The 20,741-nt window shown below is 39.8% G+C and overlaps 1 protein-coding gene across 1 annotated transcript in view; it reads left to right on the forward strand.

Annotated features, from left to right (window-relative positions):
• LOC128795167 (connector enhancer of kinase suppressor of ras 2-like) overlaps nt 1–20,741 on the forward strand; it is a 169,133-nt gene that overhangs the window by 131,385 nt on the left and 17,007 nt on the right. Inside the window, exons 15-19 of the mRNA XM_053955729.1 lie at nt 8,158–8,192; nt 12,615–12,663; nt 15,449–15,497; nt 16,535–16,710; nt 18,132–18,205. Of these exons, the coding sequence (XP_053811704.1) occupies nt 8,158–8,192; nt 12,615–12,663; nt 15,449–15,497; nt 16,535–16,710; nt 18,132–18,205 (383 nt within the window). The remainder of the gene's footprint in view (nt 1–8,157; nt 8,193–12,614; nt 12,664–15,448; nt 15,498–16,534; nt 16,711–18,131; nt 18,206–20,741) is intronic.

A 20,741-nucleotide genomic window follows, 5' to 3' on the forward strand; every position in this document is an offset into this window, starting at 1 on the left:
AAAGAGACCTTTGCAGTCCTTCAGGAGATAATCACAGGAATCAGAATATCTGAGGCACTTTGTCAACTGCCTTATAAATATACAAGAGGAACTGAGTCGACAAATACACAGAGTTGCTGACACAGATTTTGTGGGTTCTTGCCAGCACAGAATCATTCACATTAACGTCTTTCCACTTGGAATACTGAAAGAATTCTGAAAAGCCAAACAAAAAAAATGGGCATATTTATCTTGAAACAGAGCTACCCAGAACAAAAATGTGAAATATCAAACAACATTTCATGGCAGCTTGATAGCAAAAAGGAAAAGTAGCAGCGAGTTGTTGTGTTCTTAGATATAAATTTAAGTTTTAAGTAGGTCAGCTCATTTCCTTAATATCTAAAGGTGTTACCAGGATTTTCATAAGCATTTTGATATATAAACCTTTTTTGGATAATGAGACCAAATCATCTTAAAACAGCTTTTGCTACATTTTTTTTTCTAAAGTTGACAAAACTGGTTTAGCTTCTCTTCTTACATTTGCTCTGTGTTTTTCAATGGAAGGCAAAAGTGCAGAACTGGTGGAATCACATTTCCATGAAATCCTCTCCTCTTAACACATGCCCAGTACAAATTCTGGATATAGATCAAAATTCCAGGCCAGATAAATGCTTTGGGAAATGGAGAGGATAAATAGGATTTTCATCATCTTTAGTGAAGGGAAGGTGATAACGTTTTGTAATCAAACAAGGATGGCTTGATGGAAGGAGGAATTGAGCATCACTTAGCCATTGCTTAATTTTCTAAGCACTTCCATAAATATGTAGCAAAAAAATCCAAAAAGGCACTTACTTAACAGTAGTTTAAATTACCAGACGTAAGAAGTTTTGCAAAAATGGTAATTGCAGAGATTCACCACTAGATTAATGCTTTGGAAGGAATGTTGATTTGGAACCTAAAATTAAACAATTAGCCTGATTTCATAAGTTGCTGGGAGGATGCAGAGTTCCTATATAAAATGGATATTTAGGTAATGCAATATTGGCAGCATGCCCAGGATATAAAACGATGCATGAAGCCATGTTGCAGTAAAATATTCCTGTCAAGAAACACTGCCCCCTTCCAGGATGTATTTATAACTCTAATTTAATTGATATGCAATGTCACAGAACCTAAGCAAGAGTCAATTACAATTAGCAAGGCTGTTATAAATAATTAATAATTAATAGAGTATCTCTTGGAACACGACTTTCTATGTTTACTAATGCTTCACTTCTGAAGTGACATCATTTACCAGGTTGAACCTAAATATGGGCTTACAAGGATAGAGTTAAAACCTAAAGATGCTTTTATTTTGTATTAGCAGATCTCATTCTGCAGAAAATTAACTCACCACACAGGACTCCAGCTCAGTAGACCAGATGTACCTGGGAAATTTTTCATTTTGCGTTTCTGACCGTAAAACAAAACACAAAAAAATCTTGGAAAACCTTCAGGATTTTACAAAAAGTTATAGAAAACTGTACCTATGCTGCTGCCCAGTTCCATTTTGCTCTGTGGCAACCAGCTTCCATGTAAAAAGAGAATATTGAAATTCTCATTACAGATCCACTCTGGAAATCCACACGGTGTTCAACTCTGTGGTTTTATTGCCTCAGACTTGCACGACTTTCTGAAGCTCTGAAATTCAATTTGCTGGTTACCACATTAAATTCTCCAATTGGATAATGATCTCTCATCTGGTTTTACTTGGTGATAAATGTTCTGGGCCTATTATCTACAGAATAATTGGATATTTTCCTTTGTAGTATCATCATATATTAAAAAACTGGAGAATAGACTGGAATTTTTTTTTTTTTTTTTTTTTTTTTGGTGAATTAGAATTCAGTGTGTTGAAAAGACTTAATTTTTAATGAGTTTTAAGATCAATTCTTTCATTTCAATGTTCCCTTCACAGTCAAACAGAAATAATGGTATTCACTGAGAGTGCCAGACCAGGAGTCACTTTTTATTTTAAAGATCATTTGAAGCACGATGCTGTTTTAGGGTTAGTCACTGTCACACAGCACTTGCTTAACTTGCTTTTTATTCCCTTCTTGCTGATCCCAGGTAACTCATCCCTGTGGCACAGGGTGATGGGAATGCTCTTTAACTGTTCCTGGAGCTGCAGAGGCAGCTTGACAGACGATATAAAGTTTAATGGTACATGCTGGGAATTAAAACCTCTGCAAAACCAATGTAGATCTGGGTGTTGTGTAATGGGTGCACGCTGGGATGTGCCAGATGTTCCAGATGCTTTTTTGGGATGACAGGCAGTCTGAGTGCTGCTCTGATAAGTAGAACAATTAAGATAGTCTGGGAGAATCACACATATTCAGCTCCAGTGACTGAAGGAGGAGCCTTTTATTGCCAATTTTGCAGGAAATGTGCTCATGTTTTATTTATTCCTTCCTGCTCTTGCAGAAAGAAACAAAACTGAGCATTACTTTCTTCAGAGTTTTATTTCCTTTCTGAATTACTGAATAAATTCTATCTTTGCTTTTTATTTAAGAATCTGTAATATGGCAAACCTTCTTTTCCTACCTGCAGTTATGCTGGGAAATCACTCTGAGGATGTCTGTGTGGGTTCTGGCTGCTCAGAGAAGCAAATATAAGTATTTCTGACTTCTCTAGCTTCAAAATGAGTCTGCCCAGTTGTACTGATTGTAAAATAATATTACTTTTCATTGGGACTGTGCACATGAAGGCTGGAGTTGACAAGTGTCTCCCTCACACTTGAAGAGTATCCTTGAATAGCAATGTCCAATAATGTATTTCTTTAGAGTTCTCTTCAGACCTGACTCTCTAAACTACACTCTTCATTAATCTATAAACAGCTCAAAGGGGAAAAAGGTATTTTAAAAAGGTGTTTTACAGTATAAGGGAAAATAAAGGGAAATAAAATGTTGAGAAAGGTTCTTTTTAACAATAATATCATCAGTCTTTGAGTTTCCACATTCATTCAGAAATCAAGAACTTCGTAACTGACCTGGATGCAGGAAAAAAAAAAAAATACTAAACCAGTGTTAACCCAGAACTCAAGTTGTCTTTGATTTCTGTAAGATCCAGCCCCTTGCAGAGGCTCAGGAGAGGGGCTGGGATTTTGTTTAGAACAGCCAGGTTAGGATGGATGTGTCTGCAAATTCAGCCCCGAGACAGGCTGCTCATTCCTGCTGCTTCCCAAAATTCAGGCTGCCTGGTTGGCCTGGAGTTCCTTTATTTGTACTTAAATCAGGACACTGCTCAAAGCAAATATGAGGCTGCCTTTATCCAAACATATGCAGTGTTTTCAGAAGTAATTCTGCTCTATTAGAGCATATTTAAATGATGATATTCTGCATCTTCAAACAAACCACCACCAATGCAAGAGAGCAAATGAAGCATTCATTAACCTGCTGTGACTTCATGGGTAAATTGCCATTTGTAAAACATTCTGGAGTCCTCTGACTCCAGAGAACCACAACACAACTGAGTTGTAGTGCGTTGTATTATTTTAGCAAATGAATTTATGCCTTGTTTTTATTGTTTTGCCAGGCTACCAAAAAAAAACCAGTTTAGATACATATATATATATATAGTCTAAAGCCAAATTTAACAGCTGCTTGTTAATAAATATTAGTTAAAACTGATTATTGCTATGATAATTACAATATTTATCCTCCAGAAGATGCACCAAATAGAAATCTCTCCCTTAGCACACAAATATCTCCTGCTGCTTAAAGGATCAATGTGTAGGAATCCACTTGAAACCTTTTGGGGACTCTGAATTTTCTCTCTACTGAGTGTCTCAGCCTTGCTCCCTGTTCTTTCCACCTTCCTTCCCCAACAGGAGAACAAGGAGAGGGTTTTGGAGGACAGGAGCATTTCATGGCAGAAAGGCAGGATTTGGGTTTGGAGGACAGGAATATTTCACGGCACAAACACAGATTTTGGGTTTGGAGAACAGGAACATTTCATGGCACAAATGCAGATTTTGGGTTTGGAGGACAGGAGAATTTCATGATAGAAAGGCAGGATTTTGGGTTTGGAGGACAGGAGCATTTCATGGCACAAAGGCAGGATTTTGGGTTTGGATGACAGGAACATTTCATGATAGAAAGGCAGGATTTTGGGTTTGGAGGACAGGAACATTTCATGATAGAAAGGCAGGATTTTGGGTTTGGAGGACAGGAGCATTTCATGGCAGAAAGGTCAGCCCTGGGCAGGGCAGGGTACCTGTTTCCCACGGGAAAGTGAGGAAGAGGAAGGGGAAGGAATTGCCAGTTTTTCCTGAGCTCCCCTGCTCCCCCCGTGTGCTGCCAGTGCTCATCATCACCCCTCACCACAAACTCCAGTGGGTTCCCTCCCTCTGCCTCCAGCTCATTTTCTCACCTGCCCTCTTGTTTTCCCTCAGCACAAATTTGAGTACCTCCAACTGTACATGAATGTAGATTACAGTGGGTGATTTCCTGTCTCTGTTATCTCTCCCCTCAACAAGGGTGAGTGGAATGAAAACCTCAAAGGCCATTTTTATTTTTAGCTCAGCATGAAAATTTTGAAAGCAGATTCAGTGGGTGAAAGTATCAGCTCTCTGAGGTAGAGAGATAAGTAAAGCCCCTCATAACAAGGCCACTGTTTGATTGTTTTCAACAACTCTGATAATCTTCAGGATAATAAATATATGAGTTAAAGCTGCAGCAGAAGAAATAATTTTTTCTTTTTTTACTTTTATTAATAATAATTCGGTATCTGATTATAGAAGAGTGGAAGAACAGTACGATAAAGAAGCTTTTGAATCTTTGCATCTGAATAAATGATAGATGTAGATGGAATAAATATCTTGAATTTGACCACTGAGATTAGTAACACCCATTTAGAATAACTATTAGAATAAACACATTAGAATAAACTATTCTAATTTCATTACCAACACTACTCCTGTCTCTTTCTTCAGGAAACAAGTAAATAATGGGTGTTGAATATTTTCACACGATCTCTGCAGCTCAGGGTTCTTCTGTTCTTGGTGGTTTATCTGATTTCTTTACTTAGGAGAAGAAATTCTGACTCAAATTAACTCTTTTTTTTGTTGTTGTTGTTGTTGTTATAAGTTATTTATAATAGTTTCAGGTAAATGGGACTTTCTGCAGGATTTCCTCTGGGAGAGGAGCCTCAGATCTGCTTGTGGCACCACAGAGGCCTTTGTGTCCTTTCATCTCCACTCGTGCAAGCAGAGGCAGATCCATGGGGATCCCTGGAGCTCCAGAAATGTGGAGCTGACTAAAGAAGGCAGATAGGTGCCAGTGACCTGAATTTCACAGAATTTGTGCTTTATAGTCTCTGACAGCATGACAAGACTTGTGTCTCCTGAGCCTCCCACATGTCTGCTACTCATGAAAGTGGCCTTGTAGTAAGATGAAGTAAAGTTTTAGTTTGGGAACTAGGAAAAGGCAGTTTTTTCTTTTTTTTTTTCAAATGTCACAAAATGGAAAGCAGTAACTGCTGAAAAAAAAAATATATATATAAGGTTACTGAAAATGCAGGTAGGAGCCTTCCACATTGTCATTGTTAGCATTGAATCTGCATGTAATTACAATTACACAAGGAAATTAATTTTAGCTATAGGTAGACATTTATAGAAATGCCAGAGTGTGGGTGTTTCTATGTATAGCATCAGAAATCCTTTACAAAGGTTGGCATTTCAAGCTGGCAACAAGATTGTTCTCCCAAGAGAGCTTCTCTGGGGAGAAAATCAGTCAAATAAAAGATGATAAATATGTGGCAAAGGTCTGTAGTAATCCTGAGTGTCCACACTTAATTACTGGTAATAATCTCTGTGTTAGTGATGAGTTGGTCAGGAGCTGAGATTTTTCTTCTAATAAATTAATTATTGATAAAGACTTTAAATGGTGTAATTATCTTTTTTATGTTTCAAGTACTAATATCAACAATTTTCTCTCCCTCTGTATTTATATAGATATTCTTCTTTGCTCTTTTCTAAATTACAGCAACTAATAATCAGTTACAATAATCTATGAGTTGTTCAATGGTTAAATCATATTTTTCTTTTTCCCACTGTTATAGAGTCTTTTTAAATTTCCCTGCTACAGACTATGCTTCAGTTAATGAGATTACATTATTCAATATCTTCGGAAATTAATGCTTGGTAATGCACAAAAATTTGTGGCGTTGAAAGACTGGCCTCTAGAAAAATGTGTTTTATTATCAGAAGCAAATTTCTCCCTAGTAAGTCTTTTTTCAGCCTAATATATGCAAGTTCACATCACACTTCTGAAATCTATCTGATCAAAAGAAATCTGGAAGGCACAATCCAAGGTGATCACGTGTGACACAAATGGTTTCTGTGCATTTTCTTGGAAGGAAATAAATAACTGAATTCTTCTAGCAGTGAAAATTTGTAATTCGGGTGCTGGAAAGAGCAGCCAGAGCAGGGTGAGGGAGGTTTAGTTCAGCTGTGGCAGGGAAGAGAGCGTGGCATGGGTCCCATCTGGGGAGAGGGAATAAACCCTGCATTTGGAAACATTTTGCTTTTACTTTGGGAGCATTTTCGGAAAAGGAAATTAAGAAATAGAAGGGGAAGCACTGACTGAATTAGTAGTCCCACTTTTAGTTGCTATAATTAGAAGCCTTAGAAGTCAGAGGGATAAGAGAAGGAAAGCTTTGAGCCTTCTGGTGGGAATAAATTCTATTTTTGTAGCAGTAGCATGGGTAGTGCTGCTGTCAAAGTTCTTTTGCTCGCTTGGCCACACAATATTTTCCTGGGTTGTCCCCAGTACTTCCAGGGATGCTCAGACTGGTTTATTTGTATTTAGCAGTGCATTTCCAGCACCAAAACAACATCTCTCAAGCAGCTATTTTGCTTTAGCTGTCTGCTGTTAACCCTTCCAATCTGCTTTGAGAAAATGTGAGTATTTCTACAGGGTATTTTCAATTTTTTTTTAAGTTCTCTAGGCTGCATTTCAGCATTCTCGGAGGAGAATTGAGGCATTTATGGCTCTCAGGAAAGGCTGTTAGGGCTTTTTGTACTCAGTCACTCAGTGGGGAGCTCCTGCCCTTGCCTGGTTTCAACAAGGAATGTCAGAGAACTCCTGCTTTTAGTGTAAGGGCACATTTTGTTACTTTTCATCAGATCAGATTTGAGTGGGATCATCTTTGCAGCTGACATTTGCTGGAGTATCTCAGCTGAAGCACACTAAAAGCTGATAACTGGTTCTCCCCAGGGGCAAGGGAGACTTCTTGAGCGAGGAGGTGGCAAAATGCAAAATGTGTTTGTCCCCTGCACGTTCTAAAGCTGCCTTAGAAACCCTGCTGCAAAAATGCACCCAGCAAACTTCCTGTCCCTTCCCTTCTGTGCTCTGAGCTCATCTGTGGCTCAGCATCCTCTCTGACCAAACACCTGCTGCAGGCCTCAAGCAGTGGCATTAAATCACAAGCACTGAACTTACTAAAATTGTCAGTTTTCTATTTGGTTATCCAGAAAGTCAAAGATTTTGCAGATTTCTGCATTTATAAACAAATATATGTGAATTTTGCAACCTATTTGGGGGTGGGTTTTTTGTAATTTCATTTTATGTAGATTTCAATATTTAGCTGTGGGAAAAATCCTCCATCACAAACTTGTTTTAAAGTAACTTAAACTGTCTGAAGATTTTATTTTTAACCCCAAATCAGCTGCTGCTTGCTCCATGAAGACAGGTTCATTTCCAAACCTCAGAGGAATAAATAACCAGTGTGGTAAATCAAGTTATTTAAAGCTGTGCAAGAATGATAACAAAGAAAGTTTGTCCTTCTGAAATTCTGTATTTTACATTGCAATATTTGTTCTTTGCATTTAAACTCCCCTTCAAATATTAACATTTTTGCAAACATTCAAATAAATTTTAGCTCCCTTATTTTAAAAAGTTTTGATCACAATTACAGAGCATCTGAAGTTAGTTTATAAGTGCAAATGAAAGTTGTTTTAAGCATGATCTTAATTTTAAAATAACTCGTAGCTGAAAATTGAAATAAATGTTCCATTTCCTTTGCTTTAGAGTCACAGAATGACTGTGGTTTACCTCTGTCACTCGTTTCACTGTGCTCAGAGCCCTGAGGAAGTCTGGTCTTTAGCTGTGCTTAATGCTCTTTATTTTTCTTCTACAGAGGGCAGGGGATACAGTCAGTGGAGATACTGAAAGGTAATTACTTCTGTTATTCTATATTTAAATATATACACAGTTATATTTGTGGATTAAACTCCATTCGTTACTTTTAGAAACTTTGCTGCAGTATTTGAGGAATAAATTTTCAGGGTTTAGAGATATCATTGCTGATATCATTTAGCAAATGTTCATTTGCCAATATCAAACATAAATAAAAATTCCAAAGGGTTAAAAAATCCTTCAGAAAAAAAGGTTATAAAATATTTGTAAAGGGGAAAAATTCTACTGTTATGTTGCCCAATCTACTTTTTTACTTTTCAGAATTTCAGTATTTCAGACTCACTCTGAGGATGAAAAATGTCCTGTGTGTCCAACACAATTTTCATAACCAACAGGCAGAATGTTTCAAGGAATCTCTACCTCTAATTCAGTCTGTTCAAAATTACTGTTAATATTTGTGCTTTGTAGTACATAGATTTTAAGAATGGGGTCCTCAGTTTGGCCTTTAGGTCTGAATTGAATCAATTTATTCTAATAAATTTTGTGTTTAATTTCTTTGCTGTTCATCTGATGAAGTGTCTTCATGTTGCATCCAAAAGTCACAGTTAAAGGAATGTTTGAAGCAACAGCTACTTTGTATCATCATATTTTCTAATTCAGTTTAGTTGTAATCTATGATAATTATTCTTTTTATGGTTTTTTTTCATCCTGTATATGGCCTAAACCTATTTAAGAAGCTGAATAATTAATTATATTTAGAGTTCTTTGACCAATCAAAGGATTTACAACTGCTGATGATTCCCTTCAGGGCTATAAACATCCCTGAACTGCAGCTGAAAGTCCGAGGTGCAGCACTGTCAGCTGTTGACCACTTCATGCTTGATTTTCCAGGGCATTTTTACCTCTTTATGTGTGTTTTGAGCATCACAATGCAGTTGAAAGGCAGCTGTAGTGGTGAGCATTTGCTGCTGTTTCCCTGGTGTGCTGTGCATGGTTAAAATGGCATTTAACCAAACGGAGCAGCACTGTTAGCAGAGATTAAAGTGAGGTACAGATGAAATCCCACCTCATCTGACAACAGACAGTCCTGTCCCTCCAGTGCCAGCAGTTCATCACCTCAGCTAAGTGTGGAGGTTTGCTTTTACAGGAGATTAAACATATTAATATTTTAATATTAATATTTTGTTCCACTTCACAGCATCCCTCCTGTGCAGGGTTACCTGGGGAGAGTTATTCTTGTTCTCTTTTGAAGTAATGACTTCATTTCACATTTTGCCTTTACCTCTTACACCTGAGTGTTCAAAACCTCCTGTTTTCTGTAAATCTGACAGGTTTCATTTAGTCTCCCAACCCCTTTAAATGTTCTCCTGTCCTGTTCTTCTCTCCCACTTGTTTCTCCTTATTTTCAGCCTGGCTGTGCCCCCCCTCAGCTCCTTTCTGCCTGACTTTTCAAACCCCACACCCTTCCCAGAAACAGCCACGTGTTTCACCATTTCATTTCCTTCTCCACACCCACATTTTGGTGCAGCCACAAAGAAGAGATGCAGAGGGTTGTGGTTTTTTTGGTTTTTTTTTTTTTCTTCTGAGCAATTTTGTTCTTCCCAGAGCAAAGGGCTCCTGATTTTTCCCAGCAGGTTGCACATGCCCAGCTTGGCAGGGACGTTGCCATCCAGATGGAACATCCCTGGTGGACAGGACAGGGCATCTGCCAAGAGATACTTTCCAGGGACATATGACTTGATGAAATTTTGGCAAACTTTCATAGCAAAAGGCTATGCTTTTATATTCTTTTATAGAAGAACCCTTCTCCCACACCTTTTAGGCCCAAAGCATGACCATATTATATCTTTTCAATGTGTTGAAAAATATTTCAAGAGGCAAAATTATATCACCTTCCTAATAACCTTATTTAAAGTGATTAAAACAGCTTAAACCAAAACAAAAAACAATTTTCAGATATTTTGCCCCTAGAGTTAGGCTTTGGGGACCAGGAGACAAACTGTGTCAATAGATTGACATATTTGGGTGAAATATCATTATCTTCAATAACTGAAAGAGGGGAAATTTAGGTTGGATATACAGAAATTCTTCCCTTTGAGGGTGGGGAGGCTCTGGCACAGGGTGCTCAGAGAAGCTGTGGCTGCCCCTGGATCCCTGAAGTGTCCAAGGCCAGCTTGGACAGGGCTTGGAGCAGCCTGGGATAGTGGAAGGTGTCCCTGCCTATGGCAGGGCATGGAATGGGATGGGCTTTAATGGCCCTTCCACCCCAAACCATCCTGGGATTCTGTGATTTCAACATACAGGGACCTGTCGAGCTTCTGTGATATTTATTATTGCATCCTTTGCTTTAGAAAAGCCAAGGAGAAGGAAGCTGTTTCCTGCATGTGGTAGAACCTCCCCCAGGCTGCAGGGAGCTCCAGCAGCTTTGTGAGAGCTACGAGGCTGCAGGATCTCCCTGGGAACACGGAGCTTTCTCACTCACCTGATGAGGAGAGCGTAGAGCAAGGCTGGCAGCTCTGCCACAGCCTGGAGCAGAGCAGAAATGAGGAATCTCTGCCTTACAACTCTGAGTTCCCCCAAACTCTTGGCACCCAAACACCTCCCAGCTGGCCCAGCTCTGTGCACAGGGCAGGAGCTCCAGCAGCCCTTGGTGCAGGACACTGCAGGACACAAAACCTCCCTGCCTGCCAGGCAGACCTGAGCTCCCCTCACAGCCCCTGGGGCTGGAAGCTGTGACCTCACTCCTGAGCAGGAGTGTGATTTTGATGCTGGAGCAGAGGCTGGGCAGAGTTAAAGGAATAAAGTTGGGATTTATTAAAAGGCCTTCACAGGACACACCTTGGGCAGTGCAAGAGCCCAGCCAGGGCTACACCCTGGCTCAGGAGTTTTCACACTTTGATAAGTTTTGATCCATTTCCATACTGGGGTTCATTGTCCAATTCCAGCTCCAGGTGATGCAGTCCCACCCTCCCAGTTTGCTCTCCTCAATTCACTGTTTGCACTTTTTGGGCTGAAGCTGGAGCGGTGTGCTTGGTTCTGGGGATGGAAAAGGATTGCTCTGTGTGCCTGAGCTGTGAGGAGAGCTGCTGACACTTTATATAAAGTTCAGAGTTATTCACCAATGCAGCACAGAATCTGGAAAATATGAAAGCTAAAACTGAAGGCATCAATTTAGGCAGTGGCAGCCTGCAGCTGGAGGTGGAATCCCTGGGGGTGTGGGTGCACTGAGGTTTCAGGAAGGCAGGCTTGTCCCTGAGCAGCAGCTGATGTGTTCCCTGTTTGCCAGGAGCTTTGCCCTGTTGGGGGTTGTTTCACAGACGAGGAGGAGGTAACAGGCACCCAGTGAGGAGTCACTGCTGAGCTTTCCTGCAGACAAACACCTGACTGTGCTTAGCAGGCTTCTCCCTGGTCTTTGATCTTCACTTCAGGAGAATTTTTCCCAGTAATAGGAAGCCTCAACACCTGTGGGTTCTGGCCAGGGTTGTCACGTAGCTGTGACATCCCTGTGGGGACCTGGGTGCCGATCTCTGCTTCCCTCAGCAGCCAGGGGAGGGAGGCAGAAAAACTGCATCAGTCACACGGGGCACAGCTGCTGCTTGGATGAACATTTTGCTGAATATTTGCTTTGTTTTCATGTGAAAACACTGCTCAAGTTCTTTCTCATAACGCATTTTGTCTTTGTAAATAATGCTTAAAGATTATTTTAATCACGGTCATGGCGGTGTGCTTTGGAAATGACTTTTTTTTACTTGTGGTTAATGCTGGAGAGATAAGAAGAGATAAACATTTTAAAAATAACTTTCAGTCTTGACATTTTGCTGTCAGTGTTGCATGTTCAGATGCACCTGTACTGCAGAGATTTACAGGTGCACCTGAGTTGCTCGAAGCGTCAACAGCCCAGAGCAGAGACCTGAGCCAGGGATTTCAAACCTCGCTACAAAATACTCAATAATTAATCTGCAGTGAGAATTTATTTGTTGCAACAGGAGTATATGATATAAGAGATGGAAGTTCTACTAACCGAAATGTAAATAATGGATCCAGATGAGGTGATTAAAAATGCATTCCTGTGACCAGGTAGGTAAATCCAAAATTCTACGTGTGTGTATTAGTCCAAGTTCTGAAAAATGGATAAAAAGGACAAATCAGACCCTGATTCAGTGTCCTGTTTCCATCATGGCCAATACTGTTTGCACTGGATGAGGAAAGGCCTCTGGTGCTGCTGCCCTGCTTTGTTCTCCAGTCTTCACAGAACTCACATATATCAGAGATGGTATTTTGCATTTTAACGTGTCAATTCTCGGTATCTGTGGCATCCTGTTGCAAAATCTTATAGAACTTTGTGCTGCAGGATGCTGTGGTTATATTTAGAAATTCACAGAGTGTCTGTAAGCGCTATGTAATCAGTTTGGGTTTTTTTCCTGTGGTTATTTGACATCTTTCTTCTGTTTGTCCTAGATATGCAAGTTCTGCCATTGACCATCCAGGAAACACATCCATGAGGAAGGTAATGATTTATAAATGTGCTCTAAATAAGCAAAAACCTCCTCAACTGTTCAATTCATTGCTATAGTTTTAAAAGATACCTTAGATATCCCAAACCTTGACATTTGCCTGTGTTATGAAAGAGCTGAAAACAAAACTCTAGGAATAATTTCCATGTTGAGGAAACTGGCTGCTGCAACTACAGCAGGTCAGTGTGTCTGCAATACTTTTAGTTGAGGTTAGGAACTTAGGAATTCAGTTAATTTTAGGAATCTTGGTGTGTGTTCTCAAGTATGTGATGGTTTGGGGAGGAGAATCACACACCACATTGGGCTGGAAGGCATTTCTGGAGGGAGGCTTACCCTGAAGGTAAAGAAAAGTTTGAAAACTCTTAGAATATTTAAATAGTACCAATGCTATGAAAAGGAGATCGGGGATTAAGATTTTCAAATATTTTTGTGGTACCAACTTTGAGCGCTCCGTTTTCAATGGAAAATAGCAGTAAAAAAATGGGTTTATTATTATTTCATACAAAGGACAAGCAACAGAACCTTCATTTGTAGACTGTCAGTTCTTCATTCTGACTTGGCACTTTTTACACTGATTAGGTTGGACAGGGCTTGGACCAAAACCTGAGATAGTGGAAGGTGTCCCTGCCTGTGGCAGAGGGAATGGGATGAGCTTTAAGGTCCCTCCCAACCCAAACCTTTCTGTGGCTGGTTCCAAACACTTTTCCCTAAGAACTCCTGAGGTTAAAACCAGTGGAGGTTCAAGCAACCAGTGTTGCTTTTCATTTAGTGTTGCTGTGCCAGCACTTCTCCGACCCCCTGATTACGCTGAGATCTCCTTAATTTACCTTCAGTAGCGTTCAATTCGACCTTCATCCATTCAATTCTAGCATTTTTTTTCCCTTTCATTTTTCACTGGGCTGGCTCTGGGTGGGGGTGGCAGGGCGTGCACTCCCTGACTGTGGCCTCGTGGTGTGGTTTGGAGATAAGAATTGAAACGCCGCCGACAGCCCCAGCGAGTTCTCCATCACCCGTCTGTCTCCCGTAGCAACTCTGAGTCATTTGGAGTTGTGAGCTGTTTCCTTACTTGTTTGCCACCAAGTTAATTATATTATAGTGGTTCTTTTATCTCTCAGAATGTGGAGTTTGAATTTTTACGTTAGCAGTGCTAATTAACTACTGATTCCCAAGGTATTGCAAACCTTTCACTTTCTCTAGTTTCCTTGGTTTGAATACATTCTATGTGTGCATAAACAAAACAGGAAGAATAATTAGCTAAGCGTTTTAGAAGAAAGATATTTTTTATTTCAAAAAAGATATTTTCACCTCTCCCTTGATTTGTTGTGCTGTTTCTTTCATTATTTTTAAAACATCATATTAAATGATGAATACCAGTTTCTGGTGAGTATCTCCTCTAGACATTTCATTTGTCTTGCAGTTCTTTAAATTTGCCCACGTTTCATTATAGGGTTTTATTCCATCCCTACATTTATCTAGCCTAAACTGGGGGAAAATTTGGTGATGTCTTTTTCAGGAGCACACCTACTTTGCCCTAATGCATTTCTCTGCAAAGAGGAACACTGAGCAGATTGTTCCAGCCCCAGCCACCACAGAACTCCAGTCGCCACACCAGGACAGATCAATATTGCTGCTGTGATTTGCAGCACATCCACAAACCCCCCAGAGCTGCTGTGCACATTTGATAGCTTCTCTCAGAGTTTTGCTGTTTCATTTTCTGGATTTTGCCACATTTCCTCCAGCACAGGAGCATTCATCTTTGTCTTTTCCTGAACAAAGAGACGCATTTGCAGAGATGAAGTTAAACAAGGGAGATGTGCTGAGCTAGTGGACGCTGCACCCTCCCTCACTGAGCTTCCCCTGCCAGAATTGTCACGTTTTGTGGGACAATCCTGTCCTGGGGCTGGCTGGGAGAGCAGGCTGAGGTCAGGAGAGCACAGAGAGCTGCTGGTCCCTGCAGCCCCCACAAAACCTTCCCCTTGTGAAGTGCTAAAGGGTTACAGACAGGGCTGTGGATGTCCAAACCCACTCCTCCCTCTGCTGCTGTCATTTAAAATAAACCTCTTTCTCTCTGGAGCTGGAGTCTTGTTTTCACCTGACTATTTTCTAGGTCCTTAAGCATTTGTTCATTGGAGACAAATCCTTACCAGTTTTTGAGTACTATCCCTGGTTTTAGGTTTAAATAAAGAGATGCTTTTAGGGTTTTTTTTTTGTTTGTTTTTTTTTTTTTTTTTTCAGAATCTGTAGCAATGTTCTAATGCTGCCACAAAATAATTTTTTTTTTTTCCTCCTAAGACTTGTTCTGTCAACCACCAACCTAAAAAACTTCTTTGTGTGGTGGGAAGAGTGTGACTTTGACACGTCATTAGGCGCATGATTTTGTTTATAATGTTTGTGGTGGATATTTCTGTTTGAGTGCATATTTTTGTAATTATTTCCTTGATGCAACAAACTTCAAATACCAGTCAGTTTATCAGCTCATTCATGGGAGTTTATATCTTTAGTTTTGAAACTACTGCACAGCTATTCATGCAAAGAATCCCTGATGCTTTCATTGCAATTGTAATTAATATTTTTAAAGCAATTTTAATTTGCAGATTTAGCAGCATGTTGTTTTCTTTATGATATTGAGGAAAGTTGTAAGAGAAAAACGACAGAAGGGAGATTCTGTGATCACTGATGCTGTGATAACCCTGGAGAGGGGAGTGAATGAAAGCTCTTACATGTTACTGCTGTTACTTGCACTGGTGCTTCATAATTTATTTATTTTTTTCCTTACAGTCATTCCATTACGCTTCCCTCAGGGTAAAAAGCAGAAAATGGTCAAAAGGTAACTTCTTTCAGTTAACATTTTGAAACTAGAAAATGAGGCCCCTTCTCTGATAACAAGTGATCTGTAACAAAAGTTCAACGTGATTCAAATATTTCTAAATTTGACAGTAAGCAATAAAGGAAAATACCAAATTAAAATAACAAAAGAAATGTTTTACAGGTACAATATTGCTTGGGTGGGTGGAAAAATTTCTTCTTCCTTAGGAAGAAGGCAAGAAGCATCTATGAGCAAATTGATGAGAATTTTCCTGTGGAACATTGCAAAGGGTGGTATCTTATGTTCTCTAAATTTCTCCCCTGTTTCCCAGCTGTAGGACACATGTAATTCTCATAGCATCATAAACTTGATTTTTCACAGAAAAAAAAAGTCTGGCATGTTAAGGAAATTTCCTACAGAGCTTTTTTTCAGGAAAATATACCATATTTATTTAAAAACTTCATTTTATTAATATTTACAAGGCAATCTAAGCCTTTCAATTAGGATTCATTGAAATAACACCAAAAAAAAGAAAAATAACCATATTCCTGGTGCTGTGCCTTTAACAGTTTGCTGTAAAGTTAAAATATTGTTGCTCACTTCAGGATCAAAATCATGCAAGCATTTACACTGTTATGGAAGTGAACAATCTTTCTTTTTTATTGTTTATAAAAATTGTGTTTAAAAATTCCCATTAGTTGACAGGGCTTCTGCTGCTAAAGGGAAGATATATGGAAAAAAGTGTTTGCATCTGTGTACAGATTGTGTCATACTCTGAGTTCCTGACTGAGGCTAAATAAATACATTCTTACTTTGGAATGGTGCTGTCCATCTTAATCAGGAAAAAAAAAAAATGCAGCCCTTAGAGGAACGAACCCTCTAGAGATTAAATAAAGCATTGCATAAACCAGGCCCTTTGCATTTTGTGCTCACGGGCAAACCCAAATCGCAGGGCACTGCTGAGTTTGGAAATCGTTCATTCCGACTCTGGGGAGGGTTTGGCTGGGAGGGAAATTTTGGAATTCGAAATGGAACCTCTGACCCCGTGGTGTTCCCAGGGAGTTCCCTCTCCAGCGTGAGCAGGAGGCGCATCTCCTGCAAGGACCTGGGCCACGGCGACTGCGAGGGCTGGCTCTGGAAGAAAAAGGATGCCAAAGGTTATTTCACCCAGAAATGGAAAAAGTACTGGTTCATTCTGAAGGATTCCTCCTTGTACTGGTACACAAACCAGAACGTAAGTACAGGCCATGCTTGGAAAAACGTCAAAGCTTTAATTGTAAACCTTAAGCTTTATAATTATTTTAAAGTGTATTTTTACTGCGTGCTCGGATGAACTGCCACTATAATTGCCAGGTCTGGGACACTCTAACTGGAAATATTTCAATTGAAATGATTTTTTAAAATCTTCAAGTCCATGTTCAAGCTTAATAAAATAGCAGATGTTCGTGGCAGTCTTTAAGAAATGAGTATGTCTGTAGTTAATCCTTTTTCACAGATTTATTTGGGCTAACACAGTGTTCACACTCAGCTCTCCCCAGTTTCACTAGGGGGGAGGGATGTGTAAAGTGTAACCATTTGTGTTAGTTAAGCATTCTGTGAAGCAGATGTGAAAATCTGAATTTGTAAATCTCTTTATCCAGAAGTTATTTTTATATCAATGTTCCTCTTGCTTTTTGCTGAATTAGTCTGGAGTTTGCAGTTTCTCATGTGTAAAATGCTGTTCTTGGTGAAATTTTCCTGAAAACCAGTGGGCCTATGCTGGTGCAATCTGCATAAATGTAGGGAAATAACAGAGGGGAGAAGCCCAGAATGGTTCAGTGCTGCTCCTCCATTCGTGTGCAGCAGCCCCAGCGCTTGAGCTGAGCTCTGCAGCCTGCTTTGGCTACTGACCTTTTACTCCACTCTCCCATTTTCTTCCAGAGGATGAGTTTAGCAGCATAATTCCCCTCAGTTTTTGTGGCTTTTGAAGCCCAAGAGGCTGTTCAGGCTGTGGGTGATCAAGGTTTTGTGGAGTTTGACATTTCCCGTGCCAGCTTTGGGGCACTGGCTGTGTCCCCCTGGCTCCCAGGCTGTGCCCCAAACCAAGCCATAATTCACTTTGCACCTTTCAAAAGCCTGCCTGGTGTTAATATCCCTCCCTGCTTTTCCTGCTGAATTGCTTCAAAAGAAGCAAAAAGTGACGGGATGCATTTCCTGGTTATTTCCCCCCATTTAATCAGAGGTGGCCTCGCCAAGGAAGCTCCTCAGGGGCCATCAGCAGCGCACGTGGTGTGACAACTGTGACTTTCAAGAGAGACGTCCACCAAACAGCTGTAAAATGCTGATTTATGGTGAAGAATCCGAGAACTCTGCTCTGTTTAGGTGCTGTGTTTGGGCCTGAAAGGTTTTCCATGATCTTCAGCAAAAGGGGAATTGGGATGGCTGTGCCTACTTTGAGAAATTATCAGTTTAGTTACCTCACAGAGGTCATTTACATTGTGTGATGAATTGAATCCATTTCACAGGAAAAACAGTGTGTGCAAAATGCATTCAGGACTTCCTTTGACTGGGTACTTGTTCTTTGTATAAACCCCAAACAGCTGCTGCTCATTTCTCTCTTCTTTAATTCTATATTCTTTTTCAACATCTTTTTTTTTTTTTCTTCTCATTCAATAGGATGAAAAAGCAGAAGGATTCATTAGTTTACCTGAATTCAGGATAGACAGAGCAATTGAATGCAGACGAAAACAGTAAGTAATGTGTCAATTATATTTATAAAGGATTGCTCTTGGAAGTTTGCTATACATAGTACTGAACACTTGCAAAGTCCAGAGAAGGAAGTTACTGAGAAAAAACCTTGAAAACTGTAAATATAACAGCATAGATCCACTTAAGCTTTAATATTTAAAATATTTAAAATATAAAAGATGCCATGTAATGTAAATTCCGTTTACTGGATTAAAATGAATTGAATAACTCTTTAGCCAGCTTGCCAGATAGTCCAGTTACAGCTTCAGTTAAATAAGTAAATCAAAAAGCAATGAATACTTTAGTAAAGAGATAAAACTTTCTTAGGTTCAGTAGGGCAGTATTTTCCCATAGGAAATAACATAACAAATATCATAGCAAGGAATGGTGAAAATAATCTTAATTTTCTCTTTTATGGGGGAAGCTTTTCATACCCAATATTGTGTTGCTCTCAGCTGCTAAAATATTTAGGTTCCATATGCAAAATGAACTCTGCATTATTGCTTATGTGCATATTGCTACTGCTACATTCCACTCCACTAAAATCATATTATAAACTTTGCACAATTAAGGAATATTTAATAACAGACACCCATTGGAAACTGCTTCCAAACAGTGTTGGGCTTGCAATCATCAGGTTGAACAGAACAATTCCAGTGCTTTGAGAGTAACACTTTGCTGGTATCTCCTGAATTATTTGCATTTGCCTTCTGTGTGCTTTCCTACTTTTAACTGAGCATCCTGGATTTTTCCTCTGCTTTTCCAATGACTGAATGCAGCGTTGATCTGAGGAAACAAGTCCTACAATATGAGCACAGTAACATAGAAATATTGAAGATATGAATTACAATGGAGACTGCTCATCAGAAAATCAAACCTCTTCAGTTGCCTGTTCTTGTCTGGAGATATTATTACTGTGTCAGAGCAGTACAAGACAGTGCAATTTACACTTCTATTTCTCCTTTCAGCTGAGGGTATCACTATAGAAATTAAACATGAACTGAGCACTATAAATACCTCAGAGCAATGAGTAGATATTAATAATGATATTGAACAAAAATACGGGAAAAATAATACCCTTTTGTTAGGAATATAAAGCACTTAACAGATTTCAGTGAATTAACCAAGATCAAATGGAAGGTCATTGTGCACAGCTAGAAATAGCTTCCAGAGCTTTCCTCAAAGCATGAGAACACAATCCCTCAGAACTCAGCTTAGAGGAGGATTTCTGTAGGGTATATGCACAGGGAAAAGTCCGATTAACTGAAACTTTGCACACGACTGAAAGCTGAGAACCTTCAGGCTTTGAATCCTTTCAAAAAGAAGCAGGTCCAGAGGTAAAAGTATAATGAAGATGTTCTTAGTATATTCCCTTTTTCCCTGAGCTGAATTTCCATTTGATTTCTTCCTTCATGGACTACCATTTCTATATTTCCCCCATCACAAGAACTGCACCTTACCTTAGCCACTGTTGACACTGTTTGACCACTGCACTGTTTGAGTGCAGTGAAATTCAGGATATTCAGCATGTGGGACTGGGGGCCCTGGCTGTGTCCAGCCAGCTCCAACCCACAGCCCCCGTGAGCACACCTGGAAAACACTTACCTGTCCTCTTCTGGGTTGTCCTGCAAGGCCAGGAGTGAGCGTCATTCCATTGCCTGATTCCAGGGAAAAGCCAAAACCACAGTGTCACTTTCCCTTCAGTTCTTCCCAGTGCAGAACTAAGAGCGTTTTGGACCTCAGTTTGGATTTCCCCTCAGATCTCTGTAATTTTCAGAGCTATTGATGTGAAATGTTCAAACCCTTTTGAAAGGAAAGGATTTGAAGACTTACTGGGATAATTAATGGATTTCTCTTCCCCACTGTTCTGTTGGAGGGGGAGCTCTGCTCCCCAGCCTGGCTGCTCCTGATGTCCATGGCTCACAGTGATGGAATAGCCCTAAGAAAGCTCTCACAAGAATGTAGATAATTGAATGCATCATTCGGTATGGTTTGATGATTTGCCTCAGTAATGCATTTAATGAAGGTACCCTGATTATTTCAGGGACCATGGCATTATCTCAGCCTGCTGCAGCTCTCCAGGCTATAGCTGGACGTGCAACGACCTCATCCCTGTGAAAGGAGGCGTTTTGCATTGCCACTGAAAAACTTTCCACTGCTTTTAGGCAACACCTGCATCCTCCTGATTAAAAGTGATCACAGTGTATGAGAAATGATAGTTATTTGAGATTGTATGCTGTGCCATGACATGAATATCGTGTTATTTTCAAAGATACTGATAATTATAATGCCCCATGATGATGCTGATCCCCAAGTATAAAGATTAATTGAGCCACAGGTATAATTAATCCTTATCAACTGGTGCCTTGCCTGAACCTTCAACAATTTCCACCTAGTGAAAATTTTCATTGCCTGGTTAATGCAAATTTGGGTCTTAAATTTATCAAGGATATGCCACAGTGTTGGCACTTCATACTGAAAGTGTGCTCTATACAAATGTCATTGTAGTACAGGCAGACATGAAGGTACAGCTTAAAT

Source organism: Vidua chalybeata, chromosome 14, assembly GCF_026979565.1.
Source record: "Vidua chalybeata isolate OUT-0048 chromosome 14, bVidCha1 merged haplotype, whole genome shotgun sequence".
In the NCBI taxonomy this organism is placed as follows: domain Eukaryota; kingdom Metazoa; phylum Chordata; class Aves; order Passeriformes; family Viduidae; genus Vidua; species Vidua chalybeata.